The sequence below is a fragment of the Pteronotus mesoamericanus genome, unplaced genomic scaffold (assembly GCF_021234165.1).
Source record: "Pteronotus mesoamericanus isolate MK-2021 breed Mesoamerican mustached bat unplaced genomic scaffold, CSHL_Meso_final scaffold_408, whole genome shotgun sequence".
Classification (NCBI taxonomy): Eukaryota; Metazoa; Chordata; class Mammalia; order Chiroptera; family Mormoopidae; genus Pteronotus; species Pteronotus mesoamericanus.
Window position 1 is genome coordinate 6,380,183 of NW_026555315.1, and position 21,852 is coordinate 6,402,034.

Genomic DNA, 21,852 nt, shown 5'->3' on the forward strand with positions numbered 1-21,852 from the left:
TAGGACTTTTGCAGGAGGGGAGGGGAGGCGGATGCGGATGCGCAGGCATCTGCCCCCAGCTGCGTAGCGATGGTCCGTTCGCTTCCTCTCTCGGGGTCTGTTTTCCTATTTTTTAGCCCAGAAGGGGGAGGGCTAGATGGCTGGATGATCCCTGAAGTTTATGGTTTCTTTCTTGGTAGTTGGTGTAATTTCAGTAAGTATTGATCCCTCTCAAGGGCCAGGATGAGTCTGGGACGTCCAGAGGAAGGAGGCAGCGGTCCCGTCTGCAAGCCCCTGGGGTCTTCCTTCCACGCGTCTGGCTACAGTGCGCAGAGCTCAGGATTTGAGGCTACAGAGTCATCCTCTGCTGAGTCACCGGCCAGCGAGTCATCCCTCAGCCCTAGTGTCATTGCGTGTAAACGTAGGACCATGCCTAAGGATTAAGGGTGTTGAGAGCCTTCAGCGGCGTGAGGCGTGGACGCGCCTGAAGCGTAGTAGGCGATCCACCAAGAGTGGCCGGGGTCCCACTTGGCATCCCTTCCTCTGGGTCTGCGCCGCCTTCGCCCGAGTTCCCGCAGGGGCAGCCCGCCCCCTTGTGGCCAGCGTCTGGAACAGCATCCGGCGGATGGGGACCAGACCCGAACCAGCCCGGGGATGCGGGTGGGGGCGGGGGACGGAGGGATCCTGGTGCCCGGTGCCTTTGACGGCCGGCCAAACGGCTTCCCTGGGATGGGTGGCTGTTGCCGGCGCTCCTTCTCCCGGCACCCCTCTGTTTTCTGGGCAGATCCCTGGCGGCGCCCTCCTGGGCCTCCGCGTTCTCTGCCCTGGTGATGGTGGGGCATCTGTCTGTTTCCCTGAGGTGCACCCCTGGAGGTGGAGGACTGGCCTGCCCCTCTGAACCCCCGCGTCCCGCACAGAGCATGCGCAAGAGTGTGTTGTCGACTAGTCCCTTCCCCATGAGCCCGGGCTCTGCAGGGCTGCCCAAGGGACCTCACTCCAGAGCCCAGGACCAGGGTGGGAGAAGGAGGGGGAGAAGACCCCAAATCCGGGTACCTCCTGAGAAGTCACCCAAGCAGCCACAGTCACTGTGGGGTCGTGTACTTCTCCTCCCGCAGGCTCCCTGCAGTCGCAGTGGTATGTTGAGGGAGGGTAGAGGTGGACCTTGGGTGTTGGCAAGGAGGCTCTGCCTGGTCCACTCTGGTCCTAAATCACTGTGTGACCTCAGAAAGTTGCTTAGCATCTCTGGTTCTGTTTCCTCCTTGCGTGGTGTATGTAAATCACACTCCCTGTAACCAGACTTTATTCAAGTGTCAGCTGTGGGTCTCCCTGTCACTCTGTCCCCAACAAACTCCAGGGGTGAGAAGTTTGTTTTCCCCTGGGAAGGAAAATCCACTCTGTTCTTAGTTGTTCACGGTAGCATTTAGAGAAGGCATTTCCTGAAAGGTGAGCTTGCCTGTTTTCTTTCTTTCTAAGATTACTTATTTATTTTTTAGAGAGAAAGGAAGGGAGGGAGAAAGGGAAAGAAACATCGATAGGTTGTCTCTCGTTCAGTTGCTTCTTGTGTATGCGCCCCAAGTGGGGACTGAACTTGAACCCCCAGCATGTGTACTGACCAGGAATAGAACTGGCGACCTTTTGCTCTGTGGGACGATGCCCATCCAACTGAGCCACACCGGTCAGGGCAAGCCTGCCTGTGTACTTGGAGGAGACAGAAGCAGGTTCTACCCCTCCCCTTCGTTTACTTGTTCGTTAAGCATGAATTGGCTGAACACCTGCCAAACACCTTGTGAGCCTTCAGATCTGAAGGTGACTGAAGCACAGCCCCGGCCCTGGGGGGCCCGCCATCTGGGACAGAAGGGTGTCAGGAGGGGATAGATACCTCAGTCCAGCACGGCACAGGCCATCTGTGATCCAGCTACACTCAAGTGCATGGGAAGAGGTGGGGATATGAGATGCGGCCCCTTCGGGGCCTTGCAAACCCGCGCCCACCCTGTGCAGCTGGGGTTAGGAACAGGGGCTCGAATGGGGAATGGGGAGTGCCTGGCCAGCCGGGGCCTCATGAGCCTCATGAGCCTCATGAGCTCTCACCGGGAGCCTGGGCTTTATCCGGAAGCCCTTTGAAGGCTCTCAGCAGGAAAAAGCGGGGGGGGGGGGGGTGTTGAGAAAAGACACATGTTGCCGAGGCTTTGAGAATGGAGGAGGACCTTCGTGATCCCGGGCACTCGGTGATGACCGGAGATTTAGGAGGTAGACTTGGCAGGACCTAGTGGCTCAGGGGCTGAGGGAGGTGTGAGGGAAACCAAGAAGAGCTCCAGGCTCCCAGGTGACACACTGAAGGGGATGTGGGGGACAATGGGCAGGAGAGGCGGGGGGGGGGGGAACAGGGCAGAACCGCCCACGTTGGCCCCGCTGAGCTGCGTCCAGGAAGCAGCTGGGTCGCTGGGTCTGCTGCCCAGGAGAAGGTATGCAGTGTGTGATGCTGAAGCCAGGGGTGGGGAGACAGTGTGGGCAGGGGAACAGCAGTGCCTGAGACAGCCGTGAGGGCCCCGCTTCTGGGTAACAAAGGGAGGAGACAGGAGCCTGAGTGGAAGAAACTGGCAGGAAACAAGGAGGAAAACCAGGAGAGCGCTGGCCCAGAATCTGAGGAGAAGTGGCCAGAAGAAATGGGAAGTTAGATTAAGGCCATTAAACATTTATCAGAAGAGGCCACAAGAAGTGGCCTCCTTATCAGGAACTGGTCAAGGGAGTTGCTGAAGGCAGGGAGGCAGAGGAGTGAAGGCAAGGATGCGGACTGAGCGTGTGGGCAACTCTCAGAAGCTTGGCAGGGAGAGGAGAGGCGCCGTGCGGCCAGCGGCAGCTGTAGGTCAAGGGTGGAGACGCCCCCGGACCTAAGTGAATGGCAGGAGCTGGGCGGGGGCGGGGGCTGAGGGTGGGGGGGAGGTAGTGGAAGAGATGGGTCCCGGGAGAAAGGGGTGAGGCAGGGGCACCGAGCAGGTGGGAGGAGGGGCAAGGCCGTGAAGATGGAGGTGACGTGGGGCCGTTGGAGAGGGTGGGAGTCAGCATCCAGCTGATGGACCACTGGACAAGGGGCGAGGGTGGTGTGGAGGGCAGGACAGTTGTCAGAGGCAGGGACACCCCTCCACCCTGCCAGAAGAGAGGAGCCAGTGCACTATACAGCATTTGACAGCCTCAGTTGGCACATAATTGTTCTAAGTAACAATTAGAACACCTGGCATATGCTGGTGACTGTGCTGGATGCTGGGGACTTACAGCGTGGTCTCCCGTGGGCTCACACTCAAAGGCTCATCCTCCCAGCAGCTCGGAAGGCAGGCACAGGTACCCCCATTTGTCCCAAGTACCAATGGAAGTTCAGAGAGGTTCCGTGACAAGCTGGAAGTCACCCAGCCAGGAGGTGGCAGCATTCTGGTCAATTTCAGGCCTCCTGACCCCAAACCCCACTCTGGCCACCAGGCTCAGTCTCAGCTGGTGGCCTTCAGGACTGGCCACCTTGTTCCCCTCAGCAAGGGCAGTGCAGGCCATCGGCAGAGAAGTGTTCATTTTTCTGAATGTTCTGTACGGCCCAGTGCTGTCGTGGGCACAGCTGCAGGGAAAGGGGCGTGAATGCTAAATCCTCACCTTGCTTTCTGCAGCTGAGGGGGCGTAGGGGAATGAGGGGTCCCAGGAGAGAGCAGAAGCACCTGCTCCTGAGGAGGGAGGGTGGAGATCAGGGGAGGTGAGCTGGGGTGCTCTACCCCCTCCCCCACCTCGACCCCCTCCAAGGAGGTGCCCCCGGAGCTCAGGAGGAAGGGGCCCGAGACTCCTCCGCTGTGGCTTGGGGCCCACCCCTGTCCAAGGGGCCCTCCTGACTGGGGCATTTCAGGGTGAGGTCACCGTCCCCGCCCAGGCCTGCCATCTGGACTACAGCCCGCCCCTGCTGCCTGGGCATTGGCCGCAGGGAGGAAAGAGTTACAGCCCCGGCCTCTAAGGCTTCTTAGGCAGGCAGCCTGGGAGGCACCTCACCTGAGCAGGCGGCCTGGACTGGAAGGAGCCCCAGGGCCCTGGCCTCCCCCTCCTCGGCCAGGAACCGTAAGTGACCCTTTGCCTTCAAATGCAGCTGGGACCGTGGGGGAGAGGGCAGTTTCCCCACGCTCCCGCTCCCTCCCGGGCTCCCACGGCCTCTCCTGCCCCAAGCTAAAACCCACCCTGGGAGGCGCCCGGCCCTCCTCTCTGGGTCCTGGGCCTAGCATCCCCTCCCTGAACAAACTCCAACGGTGGACCAGGCAGCTGTGATTGAAACAAAAGAGCTGGCCTTGGACAGATGCACCTGGACCCCGCCTTCGGGGCCAGCCAGGCAGCTTTTAGGAAAGGGGGCTAGGAAGAGCCGGGAGCTGAGCCCAACAGGAGGGTCCAGTGAGTCCCCTTGTCTGGACTCCCTCCTCCCAACAACTCTCTCCACCCAGGGCAGCCGACCTGGGGTGGCCCAACTGGTTTGTTCACAGTTGGCCTGACCATTTCCCCCCAGTGACTCACTCCCAGCCCCGGGCTGGCCCAGGGTCCCCACTGCCCAGCCGGTGTCCTGGCTCCTGAGAGAGCAGCTTGTTGGGTAGCCCCCTCCCATCCGCACCCCACATTCCTGGCCACGAAGAGCCCTCCCCACCCACAGCTCACGAGTCAGAAAGAACAGCCTCTCACCCTGCAGGCGGATGGCAGCCCTTCGCGCTCTGGGCAGTGTCCCCCAAGCCTGGGCGTCGTTGTACCTTCTCAGCCTCCTGTTCCCTTCAGCCCCTGGGCCTCCTGAGACGGGCCCAGGCCAAGTGCACCTGCCTCCCCACTTCCTTCCTGAGCCCCAGCCGCTGGCCTCAGCCTAGATCTATTTTCTCTGCCCTTCCTGGACCTGTGACCAGTAATGGGAGGAGCCGGGCAATCGGTACTGAATGTCTGGTCCTGGGCTGGAAGAGCCCCTCATCGTGACGGGGTATCATCGTGATGATCAGATTGCGGTCAGGGTTCCACACCACGGTGTGGGGGTGCAAGGGGACAGTTGATGTTGGCCTGTGTGGAGGGAAATGGGGCGGCCAAGGCTGGGTCCCAGGGACATCCTGTTAAAATTTGGACACTGTTTCCAAATTGAGCAAGGACTGTGGTGTTGAGGGGATTTCCAGAGCTGCCGCCTAGGCAGGGCGCAGCCCGCCGGCCCCTTCTGCTCAGGCGGGGCCCTGGGGTCTGGTGGGCAATGGTGGGGGCCGGGCGTGCGGCAGAGGTCCCTGTCTTGGCCTCCATGCCTGTCCTGGGACTTCGGCCCAACAGAGGGAGCCGCGGCGCTGGAAGGCGCCCGCCTCCAGATGCTCCCAGCCCTCAGCCTTCCTCCTCCACACACTGGGATGCTCCTCGCTGCAGCTGACTTGTCAATTGCCATTCCCCCTACAAAACTAGTGTAATCCCATTACAAACTTTTGGCTAATGGGGGGAAATTTCAGTCTAATGACTGTTAGCATTTTGTTTTTTTTCTATTCTGCTTTCCTACACGTTGGTAGTTTTATAGATAGGGGGACACCGTGGCGTGCTGATAATTATACTGTAATTTTTCACTGACTGCTCGTTGATTCAGTAAGTGGCGGCTGCTATGCTAGGCACTGGGAGGCAGTAAGAATAAGGCATGGTCGCTGCCCTCGGGTAGCTTACTGTCCAGGAGGAGACAGTGGCAAGCAAACCAATAGTTATAATCTGGCAGAGTGATTGCGCCTTCAGGGTACTGTGTGCGGGGGTAGGGGTGGGATACTTTGGAGGAGCACACCCCCTGGATCTCACTAGCCAAAGGGAAACCTGAGATCGCCTCCTGGCCAGGTAGGTGATGTCAGAGCTGAACCCAGGCCGCTCTGTGAATCCCTCTGGACCTGGTGCTTTTACAGCAGCAGACATTTTTTTCTCATCAGTAGTAATTGACCTTTTCAAGTTTTCCACTAGTTGTCCCATTAATTTTTGCCATCTCATGTTTTACTAGGAAAGCGCTCGTGTTTTTGTTTTTGTTTTAAATTTATGAAAGGGCCCTTTTAAAATTTATTTATAGATTTCTTTGTGTCCAAATTAACAATTTTTCTAAGTTTTTGTACACATGAAAAAGTTTTTATTTTCCAGTTAAGCTTCCATATGGATCAAATGTCGTTTATTGATTATATTATTCAAACTTGCATTTCCTGTGTGCTTCTTATTTTTTTTGTCCTTTATACTATTCTAATAGAGGTTTATTAAATCTCTCACTGAAATTTTCTCTATAAAGTTCTTCTTGTGCTTTTAATAGTTTCTGTTTTCTATGTAACTACAATGTTGTTGGGAGCGTCTAGATTTTGACTGTTCTGCCATCACAAATTGGGCCTTGTATCACTAACCTGGAATTCAGTCTTTCTCTTATTAATATGGTGACCACTCTTACTTTTTATTTTCTTTCTTTCTTTTTTGTTTTATTTACACTTGCTGGTATCTTGCAGTATCCTTTTATTTTCAACCATTATCACTTTTTTAAAGCGTATTATTTTATATGCAGGGTCAGCACAAATAACACCCCTTTTTTATTACATAAAAATCTTTTATGCCCTCACGGGTATGGCTCAGTGGATTGAACCCAAGCCTGCAAACCAAAGGGTCGCTGGTTCGATTCCCAGTCAGGGCACATGCCTGGGTTGCACGCCAGGTCTCCAGTGGAGGGTGCTCAAGAAGCGACCACACATTGATGTTTCTCTCCTTCTCTTTCTCCCTCCTTTCCCTTCTCTAGAAATAAATAAATAAAGTTTTTAAAAATCTTTTATAGCAAAATCATAAGCATGTAATTCTGTAACATAACAATATCACACTTAAGCACACAATGACATTTTAGGTGAAATGTTCAAATTGCTGTCCATCTCGTGCGAGACATTCACGTGCCCTACCAACCACGCTCAGCGGTGTTCCTTCTGTCGGACCCTGTATATCATGTGACTATATTTTTACACCTAAGCTGACTAATGTCTTCCAACAGGATAATTCGGTCTGTTCACATCTAGTTTAACAACTGATACGCTGTACTTGATCTGTAGTTTACTTTTTTCCTTCAGCAGGGTTACTATTGCTTCTCTTTTTCTCTCCCTGCTAGTCTGTTGTCCTGCTACACTTTCCATTTCATTCGTGGCTTCAGCTTTTCCCTGGGGACCCTGAGTGAGCAGATTCTATAGGATGTGCAGGGACGGGGACTCTTTTCCTCAGCACTCCCCTCTGAAAGTCACAAACCCTGTCAGGCTGGAGACTTGGGTCTTTTTTCCAGCTTAGAGAAATCTATTTGTCCTGTGATTATTGTTTCTTTTACTTTTTCTTTTATTTGCATGTTCATTCTCCTGACTGGGTCCTCCCAGTTTCTTATCTTTTTCCTCTTTATTTTTTTCCCTCTGTACTTTTGCCCCAAGGCCTAAGATTTTTCTTCTGCTTAATCTTCCAGGCCAGAGATTTGCATTTCAAGAGTGCCCAGCTTTTCCGTCAATTAGTAGCATGTGATATATTTTAAGTTCTAAAATATAAGTAGTCCTTTTCCGCCCCTCTTTGGTGCTTCACTTGAATTTCCTTATGAGTTCTTATTTTTTGATCAAGTTTTAATTGTATTTTCCAGGCCCTCCCTCCTGCTGATAGTCTGTAAAAATTTTTTTAAACTATGTACTTACATAGTTTTTAAAAATCAAAGCAATATCTTGAAATATATAGTCAAAATTCTCACATACTTCCCTGCTTCCGTGTCTTGTTCTCCGTCAACTCCAAAGTCGCTGTTTTTAGTCATTCTTTCTCTATTCTTCCCGATTTTCTTTATACAAATACAAACTAGTGTGAATATATATTTGCTTACTTGATTTTCTGCCTGCCTTACACAAAGCTAGTAGTCAGTAGGCACAGTCCTACATCTTGTTTATTTTTTATCTTTTTGGTCTAACAATGTAGCTTGGAGATTGTACCGAGAGAGTGTCTGTCTCCTTCCTTATAACCACGTGGTTTTCCATTGTTGGGATGCATCACAATTCATTTACCAGGCCCACTGTGGATGAACCCTTGGTTTGTGTCTAGTCTTTGTCTGTTACAAACAATGCTGTAAAATGTACTATTTTAAGGTAGCTGAATTAGTATTTTCACATATTTAAGGACTTTTTCTTTTTCTGCAAATGGTTTCTTCATATCCTTTGCCTATTTTTCTATTGCGTTATCAGTCTTTTCCATATTGATTATTTTAGGAAGTTTTCCGAAAATAGTAGAAAAAATAGTGCTTTGTCTCCGACATAAACTGTAATCCCTCCGCCAATTTGTCTTTCGACTTTGCTAATGGTGTTTGTTGGCCACGCTGGTTTTCTTAAAATAATTTATATAATGAAATCTTTGAATCACTAATTTTCTGGCTTTTGGATTTTGAACCTTGGTTACAAAAGCCTTTTTTTTTTTTAAATGTAAAGTTTTCCTCATGTTTCCTTCTTTGAGTTTTTATGGCTTCACTTTTTACATCTAAATCTTTGACCCTTTGGTGGGGGTGGGATGTAGCTGAGTGGGCAGAGTGAGATGTAGATACATCTCTAATTGTTTTTCTCTGGATGGACACAGTTGCCCTGTCAGCTCTTCAGGACAAGTTCCTCTTTCCACCATGGTCAGTGATAGCGTCTCTAGCATGTCCCCGGTGCCCGCCTTACGGGGTCTGATAACAGTGGCTGGTTTGGTGGTTCTGTGTGTCCCCCCGCCTCCAGCCACTGGGCGGTCAGAGGAGTGGGCTCTGCATGTGTCTGCCCCCGGGACTGGGACTGCCCACTTGGCGAGGCGCCCTGGAGCAGAGAAGGGGTGATGGTCCCTACCGATGGGCCCGTGGGGCGCGGCTGGCCTCGGCCGCCTACGCCTCCAGCAGGAATTCAGCCTGTGCCCACCTCCTCAGCGTTCCCAGCCTTGAGGGTAGGGGGTGTTTTGCCCACCTGCTTGGCTCCCCGTCTGCTCCTAGGGGACGGGGGTCTGGTACGAGGATTGCCGCCTTCCCCCTAAAGTCCCATGGCGGACCCAGCCTGCCCTGGGGTTTCCCAAGCCCCGGACAGTCCGACCCCTTCCAGCCAGGCCTGCCTGTCACACTGTCCCAGCCCCTGCTCGACTCGGGCTGCAGAGAGTAGCCGTTGGGAGAAGACTATATAAGCTGCTGTCTCCGCAGAACTCCTGGCCCCAGGGCTGTATGTGAAACGGAGAGAAAGTACTTTGCCTGTGATAGCTAGTGGGTCTGGGAGAACTGGAAGGGCCAGTCTGTCCCCAGAAAAGAAATAGCAAATACCTCCTAGAGTAGTAACACCGAGGGTATGGAATAGCAAAAAAAAAAAAAAAAAAAGTTTAAGGGTTTTTTTTCTTATTTTTTATTACAAAAATTTTCAAACATGCAAAAGAGCAAGAAGAATATTAAAATGAATATACCTATACCAATTACTTATATTTAACAATTACTATTTACCATGTTTGTCCTTTTTTTCCCTAAGAAATATTAAATTCCAGACTTCATCATATTTCACCCCTAAAAACTTTAGCATGCATTTTTTTTAAAGATTTTATTTTCAGAGAGAGTGGGAGGGAGGGTGAAAGAGAGGGAGAAATACATCGATGTGTGAAAGAAACATGGATTGGTTGCCTCACCCCCAACAGGGGACCTGGCCCGCAGTCCAGGCGCGTGCCCTGACTGGAATTGAACCAGTGACCTTTTGGTTCACAGGTCGCTGCTCAGTCCACTGAGCCACACCAGCCAGGGCAGCATGCATTTCTTAAAAATGACATTTTGCTCCCCAGCCACAATACCATTATTACACTGAACAAAATTAACATGAACTCCTTTCTAAGATTCAGGCCATAGTCAAGTTTCCTCGCTTGACCTAAAACAAGTCCCTCACAGCTGGTTGGTTTGAGCCAGGATGCAGCAAGGGCCGGGCGTGACGTTTGTTGTCTCTTAAATCTATCTTGACAACCCCTCCCTTTCCTCCTGCCCTGACAGGGACTTGTGAAAGAGACCAGACCAGTCGTGCTGTAGAAAGTCTATTTTGGGCTGGAATGTTTGCTTCCTCCTGGCACTGTGCCCGTGTTCCTCTGACCCTTGTTACCTGAGGACAGGTATATCAGAGGGGCCGAGGCAGGTCACGTCACCAGGGCTCTGAGGCCGATGATCCCAGGGAAGCAGGAGTCAAGGGTGACTCTAAGTCTCTGTTGGAACAACAGAAGGGTGCCGAGATGAGGGATACGAGGGGATGAACAGACTCAGTCTCGGACACGCAGCTTTCACCGTGCCGAGGGCATCCAGGCGGGCAGCAGGGTTTCTGAACCTGGAGATGACGTTGCGAGTCGTTGGCCTAACGAGGTCGGGTGAGCTTTCGCAGGACAGTGGGGTGAGAGGCAGAGAGGGGACACCAAAGCAGCCAGGAGGCGGGCAGAGGAGGAGCCGTGCAGACCTGAAGAGCCGAGAAGCCGCAGACAGAGGAAGAGAAAGCCGGCCAAGGGACCATGTCTGAGGCAGTAGATCCTAAGGACTAAGGACGAGAGAGGAGTCTGGCCCCATGTGGTCCAAATTTGTCATCAAGGAAGTTGTGGCTGGTGCTCCGAGTGGATGGCGAGACAGTGGGGCACACACGCTCCTTCAAGAGGTCGGTTTTGTAAAGGAGGAAGGGAAAGCCGGCTCCCGGGGCACACTTTCTCTTCTCAAGATGGAGAGACCTTGGGTTTGCGGAAATGCCACGGGGACAAAGGCAGTCAGGTGGCAGGGGCGGGAGGCTGGAGGTGAGGCGGCCTCCGAGCGAGCGAGCGAGAGGCAGTGAGGTGCCCAGGCCCAGGGAGCTGGCTGCGACGGGAGGCCCTGCTCCCTCCATCAGGGCAGGGAGAGGACATGGGGCGGGGTGGAGGCAGGTGCAGATACGTTTGAGGGAGTGGGTAGAAGGTGACCACCTCCATCGCATCCTCCCAACCCCTGAGGCTGGCTTATAACTACAGCCTTGGCCGGCCGGCAGCTTCCTTGACAGACCATTTCTGATCCTCCTGGCCCAGCAGCGAAGGCCTCCGGTGTCTGCCAGCCTTACTCAGAGCGCATGGGCTGGGAGCCCAACGGGGCTCCGCCCAAGGGCCCACCCATCCTGGGGGAGCAAGCCGAGCAGGCAGCCCCATGAAGTCACCCAGACGCTGCTGCAAAGGCCAGAGCCAAGGGCGCACCATCAAAACCCAAAGTCAGTAAAGCAGACGTGCAGCCAACCTGGTCCTCTTCCCCACGTCCCGGTGGGCGTGGGGACTCAGGCGCCTGCTCTGGCCTCGCACAGAAACCGGCGCTGGGAGTGGGGAGAGAACGACAGCCCGCCGTGTGGACAAAGAAACCGAGGCCCGGAGCTTCGAGAGGTTGTCCAGGGAGAAGCCGAGCAGAGTGTACACAGGAAGCCAGGTCCCTGGGCTCCTTCTCCATTCTTTTTTCCTTTCAGTTGACTGAAGCTTCTGCCCTAACCCAAGAGAAAAGGCTCACCTCAGACCATTGTGTTTCGAATCTCACGCTAGAGCCTGTGATAAGATTACACTGAGCCACCTGGGCCGGAACACGACAAGCGTGGCCCAGGCCCCAGCCCAGGCCAGTGACATCAGACCCTCAGGCTCGTGGGGCTCCCCTAATATTCTGAGGCTTGAGGACCCAGATCCTGTGGGTGACCCCCGGCCTCCCCACGGCACATCCTGCAGTGCATGTAGGTGGACACGTGGCCAGAGCCGGGGCAGATATGCAGCGAGGCCTGGACTCTGCTCGGGAGAATGTGTGCGCAGGGGAGGGGCAGGCACCGGAGCGCTGAGCTCCTGGAGGCAAAGATCGCCCTTCCGGGCTCAGCCTCCCTCGTCCTGCTGGCCCTGTGGCAGCCAAGGAGGTCCTCTCCCCTCCCCAGCCCCCTGAGCTATGCCTCAGGCCCCAGTCCAGGGTTGGTAGGTATTTCTTTTGCCTCTGGGCCCAGAGAGCTGATAGGATTTTTTGGCTGCACCTGCTAGAGTTGCCCGAAAACTCCTGTGAGGGTTTTGAGAGGGGGTGAGGACAGAGGGCTCGAGAGATGGGTGATGTGCAGCTGGCTTGTTCTGTCCCCTCCCCTACCATGTACCTCTCAAGGCTTGAGGGTGTAGTTGAGGGAAGAGGACCCAACTGGGAGCCGCTGTGGTCGGCACCTCCTCTTGCTGGGGTAGGGGAAGCCGAGGCAGGAGACCTGAGAAACCAACCTCGGTGACCAAGAGCGAGCAGAACTGTGTGGGTTTTCCCCAGTCCCTGCCGTGTGGGGCCCAGGGCCTGCTTACTGGGCACCCCACAGCATGCAGGCCAGACCTCTTCCTGGGGAAAAGCGGCCGGTGGGGCTGTGGCTGCCTTTGTGTGGCGCCAGTCCCCCACCCTGTCACTCCTGGTCCCTGCTTCCCAATTCCACCTGCAGGGCAGAGCTGAAGGCCTGGATTCCCACACCTGCCGTCCTCTCTGGCCTCCCCGCCCCAGGCCCTCCCTGGTGGTTCAGAGTTTCTGGCTGCGCTAGAATTTATAGCTGTTTCCAGCTCGTGGGCTTGGCTCCCTCAATCTTGTTGACCTGTCGTGTGTGTGTAGTGTGTGTGTGTGTGTGTGTGTGTGTGCCCTGACCCGCAGGGTGGGGTGCTGTGACATGTCATGTGTGTGACAAGTGTGAGGACTTCGGTGGAAGGGATTAGTCTGCCTCTGGGATTCTGGTTTTTGCTGTAAAGGACTTTTTTTTCTTTTTAAAAGATTGTATTTATTTTTAGAGAGAGGGAAGGGAGGGAGAAAGAAAGGGTGAGAAGCACAGATGTGTGAGAGAAATATAAATCGGTTGCTTCTCACACGTCCCCACTGGGGACCTGGCCTCCCAGCCCAGGCATGTGCCCTGACCAGGAATCTAACCAGCAACTGTAGGGGACCTTCTGAGGGCAGAATAGAGCAGAGACCCCACGCTTGCTCTGGTGGTGATCTCCCAGGTGTCCCATTCCCCAAGTCCATACTATGCCTGGTTTCCTCGGGTGTCCCTGTCCCAAGCCCATAGTGGGTGCAAGGGAGGATAGGCCTGGGGGGCAAGGGCAGGGGAGAAGGGAGAGCCAGCTCTGGGGATAGGAAGATGACCGAGGTGGGAGAACAAGAGATAAGAAGTCTGGGACCCCGGGTGGGAGGTGGCGGCCGGCGCCTAAACTGGGAGCTGGGCCCCCTTGCGGGAGAGCTCGAAGGCTGGCAGGTGGGTGGGTAGGGCACTGCCTGGCACTCGGGGCTGGGGAGGAAGCCCCCCTGAAGGGATTAGTAAAGACAAAATGGTCCCAAAGGGGATAGAAGAGGGGCTGCAGCTTCTCACTGAGGACACGCTGCATCCTTGTGTCCGCTGTGCGTGACCAGGGTCTGCGCGCCCACCTGCGGGAGGAGAGGCCAGGAGGATGCTTTTAGAGTGGGGTTTGGTAGCTGGTCCCTGGGCCCCTCCTCTGGGTCCTTGGAGAGTGCGGGAGGGGCATGGGCATACTTGTTTGTGTGGTGGTCCCGCCGCAGAGGCTGAAGGAGGCAGACCCAGGCGGTCAGGCGGGTAGATGGTGATGTGGCCAAACCCCTTCCTGTCCTTCACGTGGCGAGAGGTCCAGAGGCCGGTTTCTTCTGATACCACGTCTGCCGGTACCCCTTCCTCTTGGAGACATCCACCCACGCCCAAGCTTCCTCTTTCCCATCATACCCTCCCCGCACCTCATGGGAGTTGATGGCCACTGATTGTCCTGTCTGTCAGCTGAGTCCCCAGCACCCAGCTGTCCCCATCCTTGTCCCTATCCGTGCAACCACCCCTCCCCCACGCGTTGCTCCAGTGCCATCCTCCGTGGAGCCTATTCAGTGGCTGTGTCTGGGCCTGGGATTTAGAGCTCGTGGGTAATCAGAGCACCGAGTGGGGCAGCAAAAATCCCCCTGACCTGAGCGAGCCCCCAGGCCCAGGGGGTTGCAAACCCCAGGCAAACCCCCCTGACAGCCTGTCACAGGCAGCCTCTGTCTCCGGCAGCACTTCCGCAGCCCTGACAGGAAATGGGCTGGAGGCTCAGCCTCATCGAAGCAACTTCTTGTTTCCCTGTTGCCCTGTGCCAACCCTGGGGCTATGCCCGTGGCTCCTCCCCAAAGCCTTCCCAGGACAGCATCCCAGCAGCTCAGAGGGGACAGCATGGTGGATGTGATTGCCAAGCTGACCAGGAGGCAGAGCCGGGCCCTGCGGGCACAGGTAGGGGACCTTGGCACTGGGGACTGAACCCGGCCTCCGATAGGGACAGCAGAGCCGCCTGTGGGGTCAGGGGGCCAGCAGTGGACCTCCATCCCCTGGCCTTGTCAGGAGCTGGGGATCTGGGGTTCGGAGCAGGGAGTCTCGCGGAGTTTGGGGACCCTCCTCCTTTGCTCTTTCCCTCTCTGAGGCCTTGCCTGACCGAGGGGGCCGCAGAGGGAGGCTGCGAGGTAACCAGCAGCCCCGGGGGAAGGGAGGTGGGCCTGCCACCTGCTTGCGGGTGGGAACTGAAGACAAGAGTAGGGCTGGGGGCTGGGAGGCTGAGTGTAGTGAGAGCCGGGCCCCTCTCAGCTCTGTCCCCAGGCCTGTTGCTGGAGGCACTTCCTCTTTCCCACTAGGTATCCCCGGTGTCTCAACCAAAACTGGGACTGGGCCCCGAGAGCCGTTGGCGCCCTAGTCAGGCCCCTGCCCGTGGGCCGCGCCTGGGCCCTGTCTGGGCCTTCCGGAGTAGGGGTGGCGGGGGGGCAGGCCCTGCTCCAAGCTGGGTGAGCGCCCCCTCAAAAGCCAGAGGATGTAAAGGGACTGGCCCCACCTGGCTTCCAGGAGCCAGTCTGATCCAGGCTGAGGCTCTGCCAGCAAAGGAAGGTACCTCTGTTTTAGCGATGAGGGGCTCTGTGGAAGGTTCTAGAGTTTGAAGGGGCATCAGGGCTGCTGCGGTCCAGCTCCCTCACAGGGGGCGGGACTCTGCTTGCTCACCTCCCGGGGAGGCCCCTCATTACCTCCCAGGGCGGCCCCAATCCCGGGATGTGCCTCCTGCAAGGGGGAACTGTCCTGCCCCCGTTTAACCTCTACTCTGCACTCCGGCGCCCCACAGTGTGATTCTGCATCTCCTCTTCCTCCTGGCAGCCATGTCATGCTGGAGGCCTGCACTCCTGCTTTCCAAATCTCTCTGTACCTGCTGGGAGTGTTCCTTGTGCAAGATTCCCATCAGTCTGACCAGCCTGGGGCTCCCCGTGGACTCAGACCAAGGCCAGCAGCCTGGCCAGGTGGAAATCCCTGCTGCAGAGAGCCTGGCGCCTTCCTTGGCCAGTCCACTGCCCGCGCTCCTGGCCCAGGGATGGGCCAGGCCACTGCCTCAGTGGGTCCAGCAGGGTGCAGAGGAGCTGTGTCTGGTCACCCACCTTCCTCTCCAGCCTCCATCCTGTCACCCCAAGGACTCCCCTGTTCCTGTTGCTTGAACCCTCATTTTCAGGAAGACCTTGCTCAGAGCCAACCCCAGCCTGTCCTGTAGTGTCAGGTGTGTTTTTGGTTGCTGACATCCGCCATGGAGGTGACCTGTGTGCTCGAGCAGTCAGTGCTTGTGGTGGATCTGCCCTGGACCACCTGCTGGGGGCGACTGGGGTCACTTGTACCATTCTGAGCCTTGCTCGCGAGAAACTCCTGCCTTTTAGGGGCAGAGAAGGTAGGCAGATGGGTGGGCAGGGAGCTGACCACCAAGGCAGAATGCTCTCCGACCCTAACAGACAAGGGGACAGCGGGTTACCTTAAGGTGGTTGGTGACGTGGGCTGTAAAAGAATTCACAAAGAGAAGAAAGTGTAGAGAATAAAGTTTTTATTCACTTCCCAAGAAAGGAGAGGGGCATGGTGTGGAGGGATACACCAGTCTTGAGGGGTGGGGGTTTTGGGCTTTTATTGGGTTACATTTGGATTCAAAAAGAGGTGGGGGCTGTTGAGGCGAAACTCGAGGCCGCAGTTCGATCAACGTCATCCTCTGCCTGTGGCTGTACAGAGCGGCTAGTTCTGTTCTTGCTTTCCAGTACTTTCCAGTCCTGGGGACATAAGCTCAGAAGAGTAAAGTGGCAGTCCTGGTTTAACAAGGTCACAGGCCTGCTCGGCAAATGATGCCACAACAGCACATGGGGCTGGCTTTGTCCTTTCAGGTTAGACTTTTCTCTGGAGGGAGAAGGCCTTGCCCAGCTGAGGCCTGCGGGCCGAGCTCCAGCGGCAGAGCGGGATGTGGCAGGCAGAGAGTGAGAGTAAGGAGCCCCGGGCTGAGGGCATGCCTGGGGCAAAGGCGTGGATGTAGGCACAGGCCTGTGTGTTTGGGGGCTGATGTGGCTGGAACACACGGTGCCGCAGGAGTGCGGTCGTGGGTGGAGAGAAAGGAGAAGTGGGATTGAGGGTTGTCTGAGCCACATGGGAGCTTGTGAGGTCAGGGAGAGGAGCGAGGAACTGAAGGGCTGGTGTGCCAGCTCTTCCCGCCCGCTGCGTGCCTGGGACCTGCCTTACAGGCCTGGGCGAGGCTGCCACACCCCCTGGCTGGCAGGGCTTTTGTTTTGTTAGCAGCAGTCCGCATTGGCCTCCTGTGCTCGTCACTTATCACCCTGCTTCTTCCCCACCCCCCACCATTTGCACAAGGGTGCAGGCTGCCAGGGCAGGGAGGGGGTCCTGTCCATTTCTTCTTATTTATTTAGTTGCTTATTTGCCTATTTACTTATTTATTTTTTAGAGAGAGAGAAATGTCGCTTTGTTGTTCCCCCTTTCCATGCGTGCATTGGTTGTTCCTTGTATGTGCCTGATTGGGGATCGAACCTGTAACCTTGGCATATCAAGATGACACTAACAAACAGCTACCTGGCCATGGCCTCACGTCCATTTCTTCACTGCCCCATTCCCGTGCCTAAACCAGTGCCTGGTGCAGAGCAGGCGAATCTGCTGAACAAATGAGTATTTTTATAGGTGTCTTCCTACGGCTCAGGGAAGGGCCACCATGAGCAGGACATGCTTCCCCTCCTGGGGAGTTTACAGCGTAGTGGAGGTGTCGCAGCAACAGAGAAAATTCTGTGATTTAAAAAAAAAGCTTATTGTACAAAGTGTTGAGGCTGCAGAAAAGCTTAAAGGAAAAAAACTAAAGCAAATAAGCCCAATCCATGCAATTACAACTGCCCGTCGATGGTCTCCATTGATTAGCATTTTGGAGGGTTTCTAAAAACAATTGGAATTAGGCTGAGTTTACCATCTTGAAATCATTTTTTTTCTTTGTAGCATTCTATATTCTTTTTTTTAAAAAAGATTTTATTTATTTATTTTTTTTTGAGAGAGTGCAAAGGAGGGAGAAAGAGAGGAAAACATCAGTGTGTTAGAGATACATCCATCAGTTGCTTCTCACGTGCCCCCAACTGGGGACCTGGCCTGCAACCCAGACATGTGCCCTGTGCCCTGACCGGGAATTGACCCAGCGACCTTTTGGTTCACAGGCTGGCGCTCGATACACTGAGTGACACCAGCCAGGGCACATTCTATATTCTTAAGACACAGTATTAATCTCCTTGTGCTAGTCCGCTGCCTGAGGTTTGATATCTATCCCTCTGGTGGGCTGAGGGTGCAAGGCTATGCTTGGCACACAGGAGAAATCTTTGGAAAGGCCTTGAACGTGACACTTGAGCTGAGTCTTAAAAAAGGACTAGGAGTCAGCCAGGTGAGAAAGGGGTGGGGATGGGCCAGGACAGGCTGTGAAGGAGCTGAGGCCTGTCAGACACACAGCAGAGAGCGGCGGGGTGGGGGTGGGGGGGGCAGTGCTACTGTAGCTTAAAGTTCAAGTTCAGGGGCAAGGAGTGGCAGGAAATAAGGTGAAAGACAGGCAGGTGATAGGCGGCCCCTGGTGCCCTGTTAAAGCTCCTTGGACTTTGCCCTGAACGCTGCAGGGAGCCTTGAGGGTGTTAAGCATAACCAGGCTTATATTCTGTGCGACTGAATCCTGCACCCCACCTCACTCCACTTTGGGGCAGGGGGTCGGGGTTCGTGGGCGGGGGAGGGTTCACCTTTCTTTGCCCTTCTTCCTCCCTTCCATCTGGCTCTCCTCTCTTTCCCTTGTGTGGAGTTGGCTCAGAGGCCTGAAAACACCACATCCAGGAAGTTCTCGCCCCAAATCCAGAGGCAGTGCCAATTCTGGCCGCAGAGATTTCCCCGCCAGGAAGGAAGGGGGGACTGCCGGATGCTGCAGGCGGGGCCTGGACCCGGGCGAATGGGGACGGGGGAAAAGTTAAGGCAACTGCAGCTACCTTGGAAAATGTGTAAAAAACAATTAAAAGTGAAAAAGTCAGAACATAAGTATGTATGAAAATAGGAAACACTGTAGAGAAAGGGGTGTGAAATTCATTAATCAGTGGATAAAAATCAGAAAAGGGTTTAAACTAATATAGTCAAATGATTTCATCAAAGGATGTGAATAGGTTTTTAAATTGTTTTATGAATAAGTACAATTAAAATTTTCTGTTGAAAGATAGAAAAGAAAAAGATGTGTCCTTGAACTCAAACAGGTGTCAGAAGCTGTGCTTTAAGGTGTGCGTTTCTCAAACCACGCCCGGCCATTTCTCTGCTCCTGCCCACCATTTGCGTCAGCCCCGTGAGTGCGCAGCTGGGAGAATTCCATTATCAGTATTTTATTGATAATTCGTGTAATTGTCCCACGCCTCTGGGGCATTTCATACGTTGCAAAGCACTTTCAAGAACACTTCCTCATTCTTTCTTCACTACAATTTCCGCAGCTGGCAAGCAGATGTTTTGCAGCTGGGGAACTGAGGCAGCAAAGTACATGACTTGCTAAAGGTCACTCAGATGGCAAGCGGCCTAGTCGGGACTGTGTGACCCCGACGCTGACCCGTGTCCTTCCTTCCCGCGCAGGGGGATGAAGCCCCTGAGCCCGTGTACGCGAACGTAGAGAGACAGCCTCCGGCCACCTCACCGGGCGCCCCTGCGGCTCCCCGCCCCGGCCCGGTGTGGGAGACGCACACGGACGCGGACACCGGGCGGCCCTACTACTACAACCCAGACACGGGCGTGACGACCTGGGAATCGCCTTTCGAGGCCGCCGAAGGCGCCGCCAGCCCGGCCACCTCCCCATCCTCGGTGGGCAGCCGCGAGAGCCTCGAGACCGAGTGGGGCCAGTACTGGGATGAGGAGAGCCGCAGGGTCTTCTTCTACAACCCGTTGACCGGCGACACGGTCTGGGAGGACGAGACCGAAGACGACGAGGACGAGCTGAAGATGCAGCCCGGCCTGAGCCCCGGCAGCCCCAAGAACCAGAGGGTGAGGGGCGGGGCCGCGCCCGAAGGGGCGGGGCCTGGCCCGCAGTGGGTGGGGCTGGCCCGCAGGGCCTCTGACCCAGCCTTCTGCTCCCTTCAGCCTCCCACCCCGGAGACGGACTACCCTGAGATACCGACCAGTTACCCAGAGGAGGACTATTCCCCTTCGGGCTCCTTCAGTGAGCCTGGGCCTGCCTCTCCCTTGGCCACGCCCCCGGGCTGGTCTTGCCATGTGAACCCAGAAGGGCAGACGGTCTACACCAACCACTTCACGCAAGAGCAGGTAAGGGCAATGGCCAGGTGGCCCAGACGGCCTCGGGGACACGCCCCCAACCCTTTTTTCCTCACTACTAGCTCCCCTTAACACCAGATTGCAGCTCCTGCTCCGGCTCGAGCCAGCCCATGATACTCAGTCACCTGCACCTGTCCCTCCAGACTCCTTGGGTCTATGGTGGGCTCTCGTTAGGGGGAACCTTTCCCTCCCCTTCCACGAAGCCAGCTGGCAGCCCTGACCTTCCCTCTCCCCGCAGTGGGTGAGGCTGGAGGACCAACATGGGAAGCCCTATTTCTACAACCCAAATAACGACTCTGTTCAGTGGGATCTGCCCCAGGTAACCAACTGGGGAAGGGAGAGCCCTGGGGAGAGAGGAGAGGATTCTGTTTGACAGTGCCCTTCTCCCCAGGTCCCAATTCCTGCCCCTCGAAGCATCCTGAAATCCAACCCGGACAGTGAGACCCCAGCCCAGGCCAGCCCTCCCGAGGAGAAAGTAAGGAAAGGGGCGTGGAGGCTGGGTAGGACCTTACAGAAGAAATAAGGGAGTTCTGGAGGTGCCGGGGTCTCGAACTGGGCCAGGCATGTCTCCCCCACAGGCCCCAGCACTAGCCTGGGCTGAATGAACCTGGGTTTGGGTCATCGCAGGCCCAGAGTTGGGTGAGGCGAGGAGCTGGGGGGGAATCTCTCCCGCTGCTGCTGCTGTGAGAGCCGGCCCCCCTCCGCCTCCAGCAGCACAGAGGGTTCGGTGGGGATCCAGGCCCGGCCTGTGGGGCATTGCTGGCTGAGGGGGCGACCGGCATCTGCCCACCATGCCTCACCCCTTTAACTGCTTCCTCTTTCTGCTTCTCTCTCTAAGATCAAGACCCTGGACAAGGCGGGCGTGCTCCATCGTACCAAGACAGCGGACAAGGGAAAGCGGGTTCGGTGAGAGCCCACCCACACCCACAGTGGGGTGGGGCGGGCCTTCGTGCCAACCTTCACCGAGTACTTCCGCTGTGCCAGGCTCTGCTAATCCTCCTAGCAACTTTACGAGAGGTCCTTTGCGGACACTGAGGCACGGAGAGACAATGGGGGTCCGCCTCCAAGGGCTGGGTGTCCCAAGCGGTGTTGTTAAGCCCTGTGCCCTGCTCCTGGGGGTGGGAAGGGGGCCCCAGCCCAGGGCCACATCCAAGCCCTGCCCCCCACTTGCGCCCCCCCCCCCCTAGGAAGAAGCACTGGAGCGCCTCCTGGACAGTGCTGGAAGGCGGCGTCCTGACATTCTTCAAGGACTCAAAGTCCTCAACTGCAGTTGGCCTGGTGAGGCCCAGACCCCCCAGGCAGGGGTCGCCCCATCTGCTCCTGACTCCTGTCTCTACCTGGTTTGCTCTGTCAGAGACCAGGTCTGAGACACTGGAACATGGATGTCCAGGAGGCCGGACCTTTGGCAGGGGGTGACAACAGCAGGTTCACCGCCCACCCCGCGGGCAGACAGCTCCAGCCTGGCGGGCAGGCAGCTGGGGACTGGGCGCCCTGCCTGCAGGAGTGGGAGCTGCTCACCCTTCTCCTTGCCTCCCCTGTGCAGGCAGGCAGCACAGGGCCCGCCAGCCCGCAGGCTCTGTGGTTAAAAAGTACCAGGACCCCTGGGTTCCGGGAATCCCTGGGCCCACTTCCTCTAGACCTTGTGTCCCCATCCCGTCCCTAGAGCCGAGAGAGGCTGGTGGGTGGGAGCCAGGGCGCTGAGGCAGGTCTGTCTGAGCTGAGGGCCCCCCTCACACCTCCTTTCTCTCCCACAGAGGCAGCCTTCCAAGCTTTCTACGCCCGAGTACACGGTGGAGCTAAAGGGGGCCTCTCTCTCCTGGGCTCCCAAAGACAAATCCAGCAAGAAGAATGTGCTGGAGGTGAGTTGTGGGGGTAGGGAGAGTGAGAGGGGGCTTACTGATGGCTTAGGACTCAGCCTAGGCAAGCCCCAAGCAGGGGCACGGCGGGAGAGTTGGGGCTGGAATTCTCAGGCTCAAGGCCAAAGTTGCCTCCCCCTTAGCAATCCATGCACGGTATCTCCGGCACTACGGGCTCTGCCATTTCCTCTCCAGGAGCTGAATTCACCAGTCCTTGGCCCTGGAAGGTGATGAGAAGTAAGAGTGCCTGGGGGACAAAATTCTGCCATGACTCGAAAGGCAGCCCTCAGCCCAGCTGCTCTGGCCTGAGACACACAGCAGGCGCCACACCCCTAGCCACTTACTGACAGGCCGGGGAAATGTGCAGCTGGGTCGAGCTCGGCTTCCAG

At 55.9% G+C, this 21,852-nt stretch overlaps 1 protein-coding gene across 2 annotated transcripts in view; it reads left to right on the forward strand.

Annotated features, from left to right (window-relative positions):
* ARHGAP27 (Rho GTPase activating protein 27) overlaps positions 1–21,852 on the forward strand; it is a 32,810-nt gene that overhangs the window by 4,161 nt on the left and 6,797 nt on the right. The window contains exons 1-8 of one of the 2 annotated variants that reach the window (XM_054592944.1): positions 14,164–14,234; positions 18,915–19,319; positions 19,416–19,598; positions 19,846–19,926; positions 19,999–20,082; positions 20,446–20,513; positions 20,795–20,885; positions 21,362–21,466. In XM_054592944.1, the coding sequence (XP_054448919.1) occupies positions 14,178–14,234; positions 18,915–19,319; positions 19,416–19,598; positions 19,846–19,926; positions 19,999–20,082; positions 20,446–20,513; positions 20,795–20,885; positions 21,362–21,466 (1,074 nt within the window). In that variant the 5' untranslated portion in view covers positions 14,164–14,177. Of the gene's footprint in view, positions 1–14,163; positions 14,235–18,914; positions 19,320–19,415; positions 19,599–19,845; positions 19,927–19,998; positions 20,083–20,445; positions 20,514–20,794; positions 20,886–21,361; positions 21,467–21,852 lie in introns of those variants that run through there. The other variant, XM_054592943.1, reaches the window with a different exon arrangement.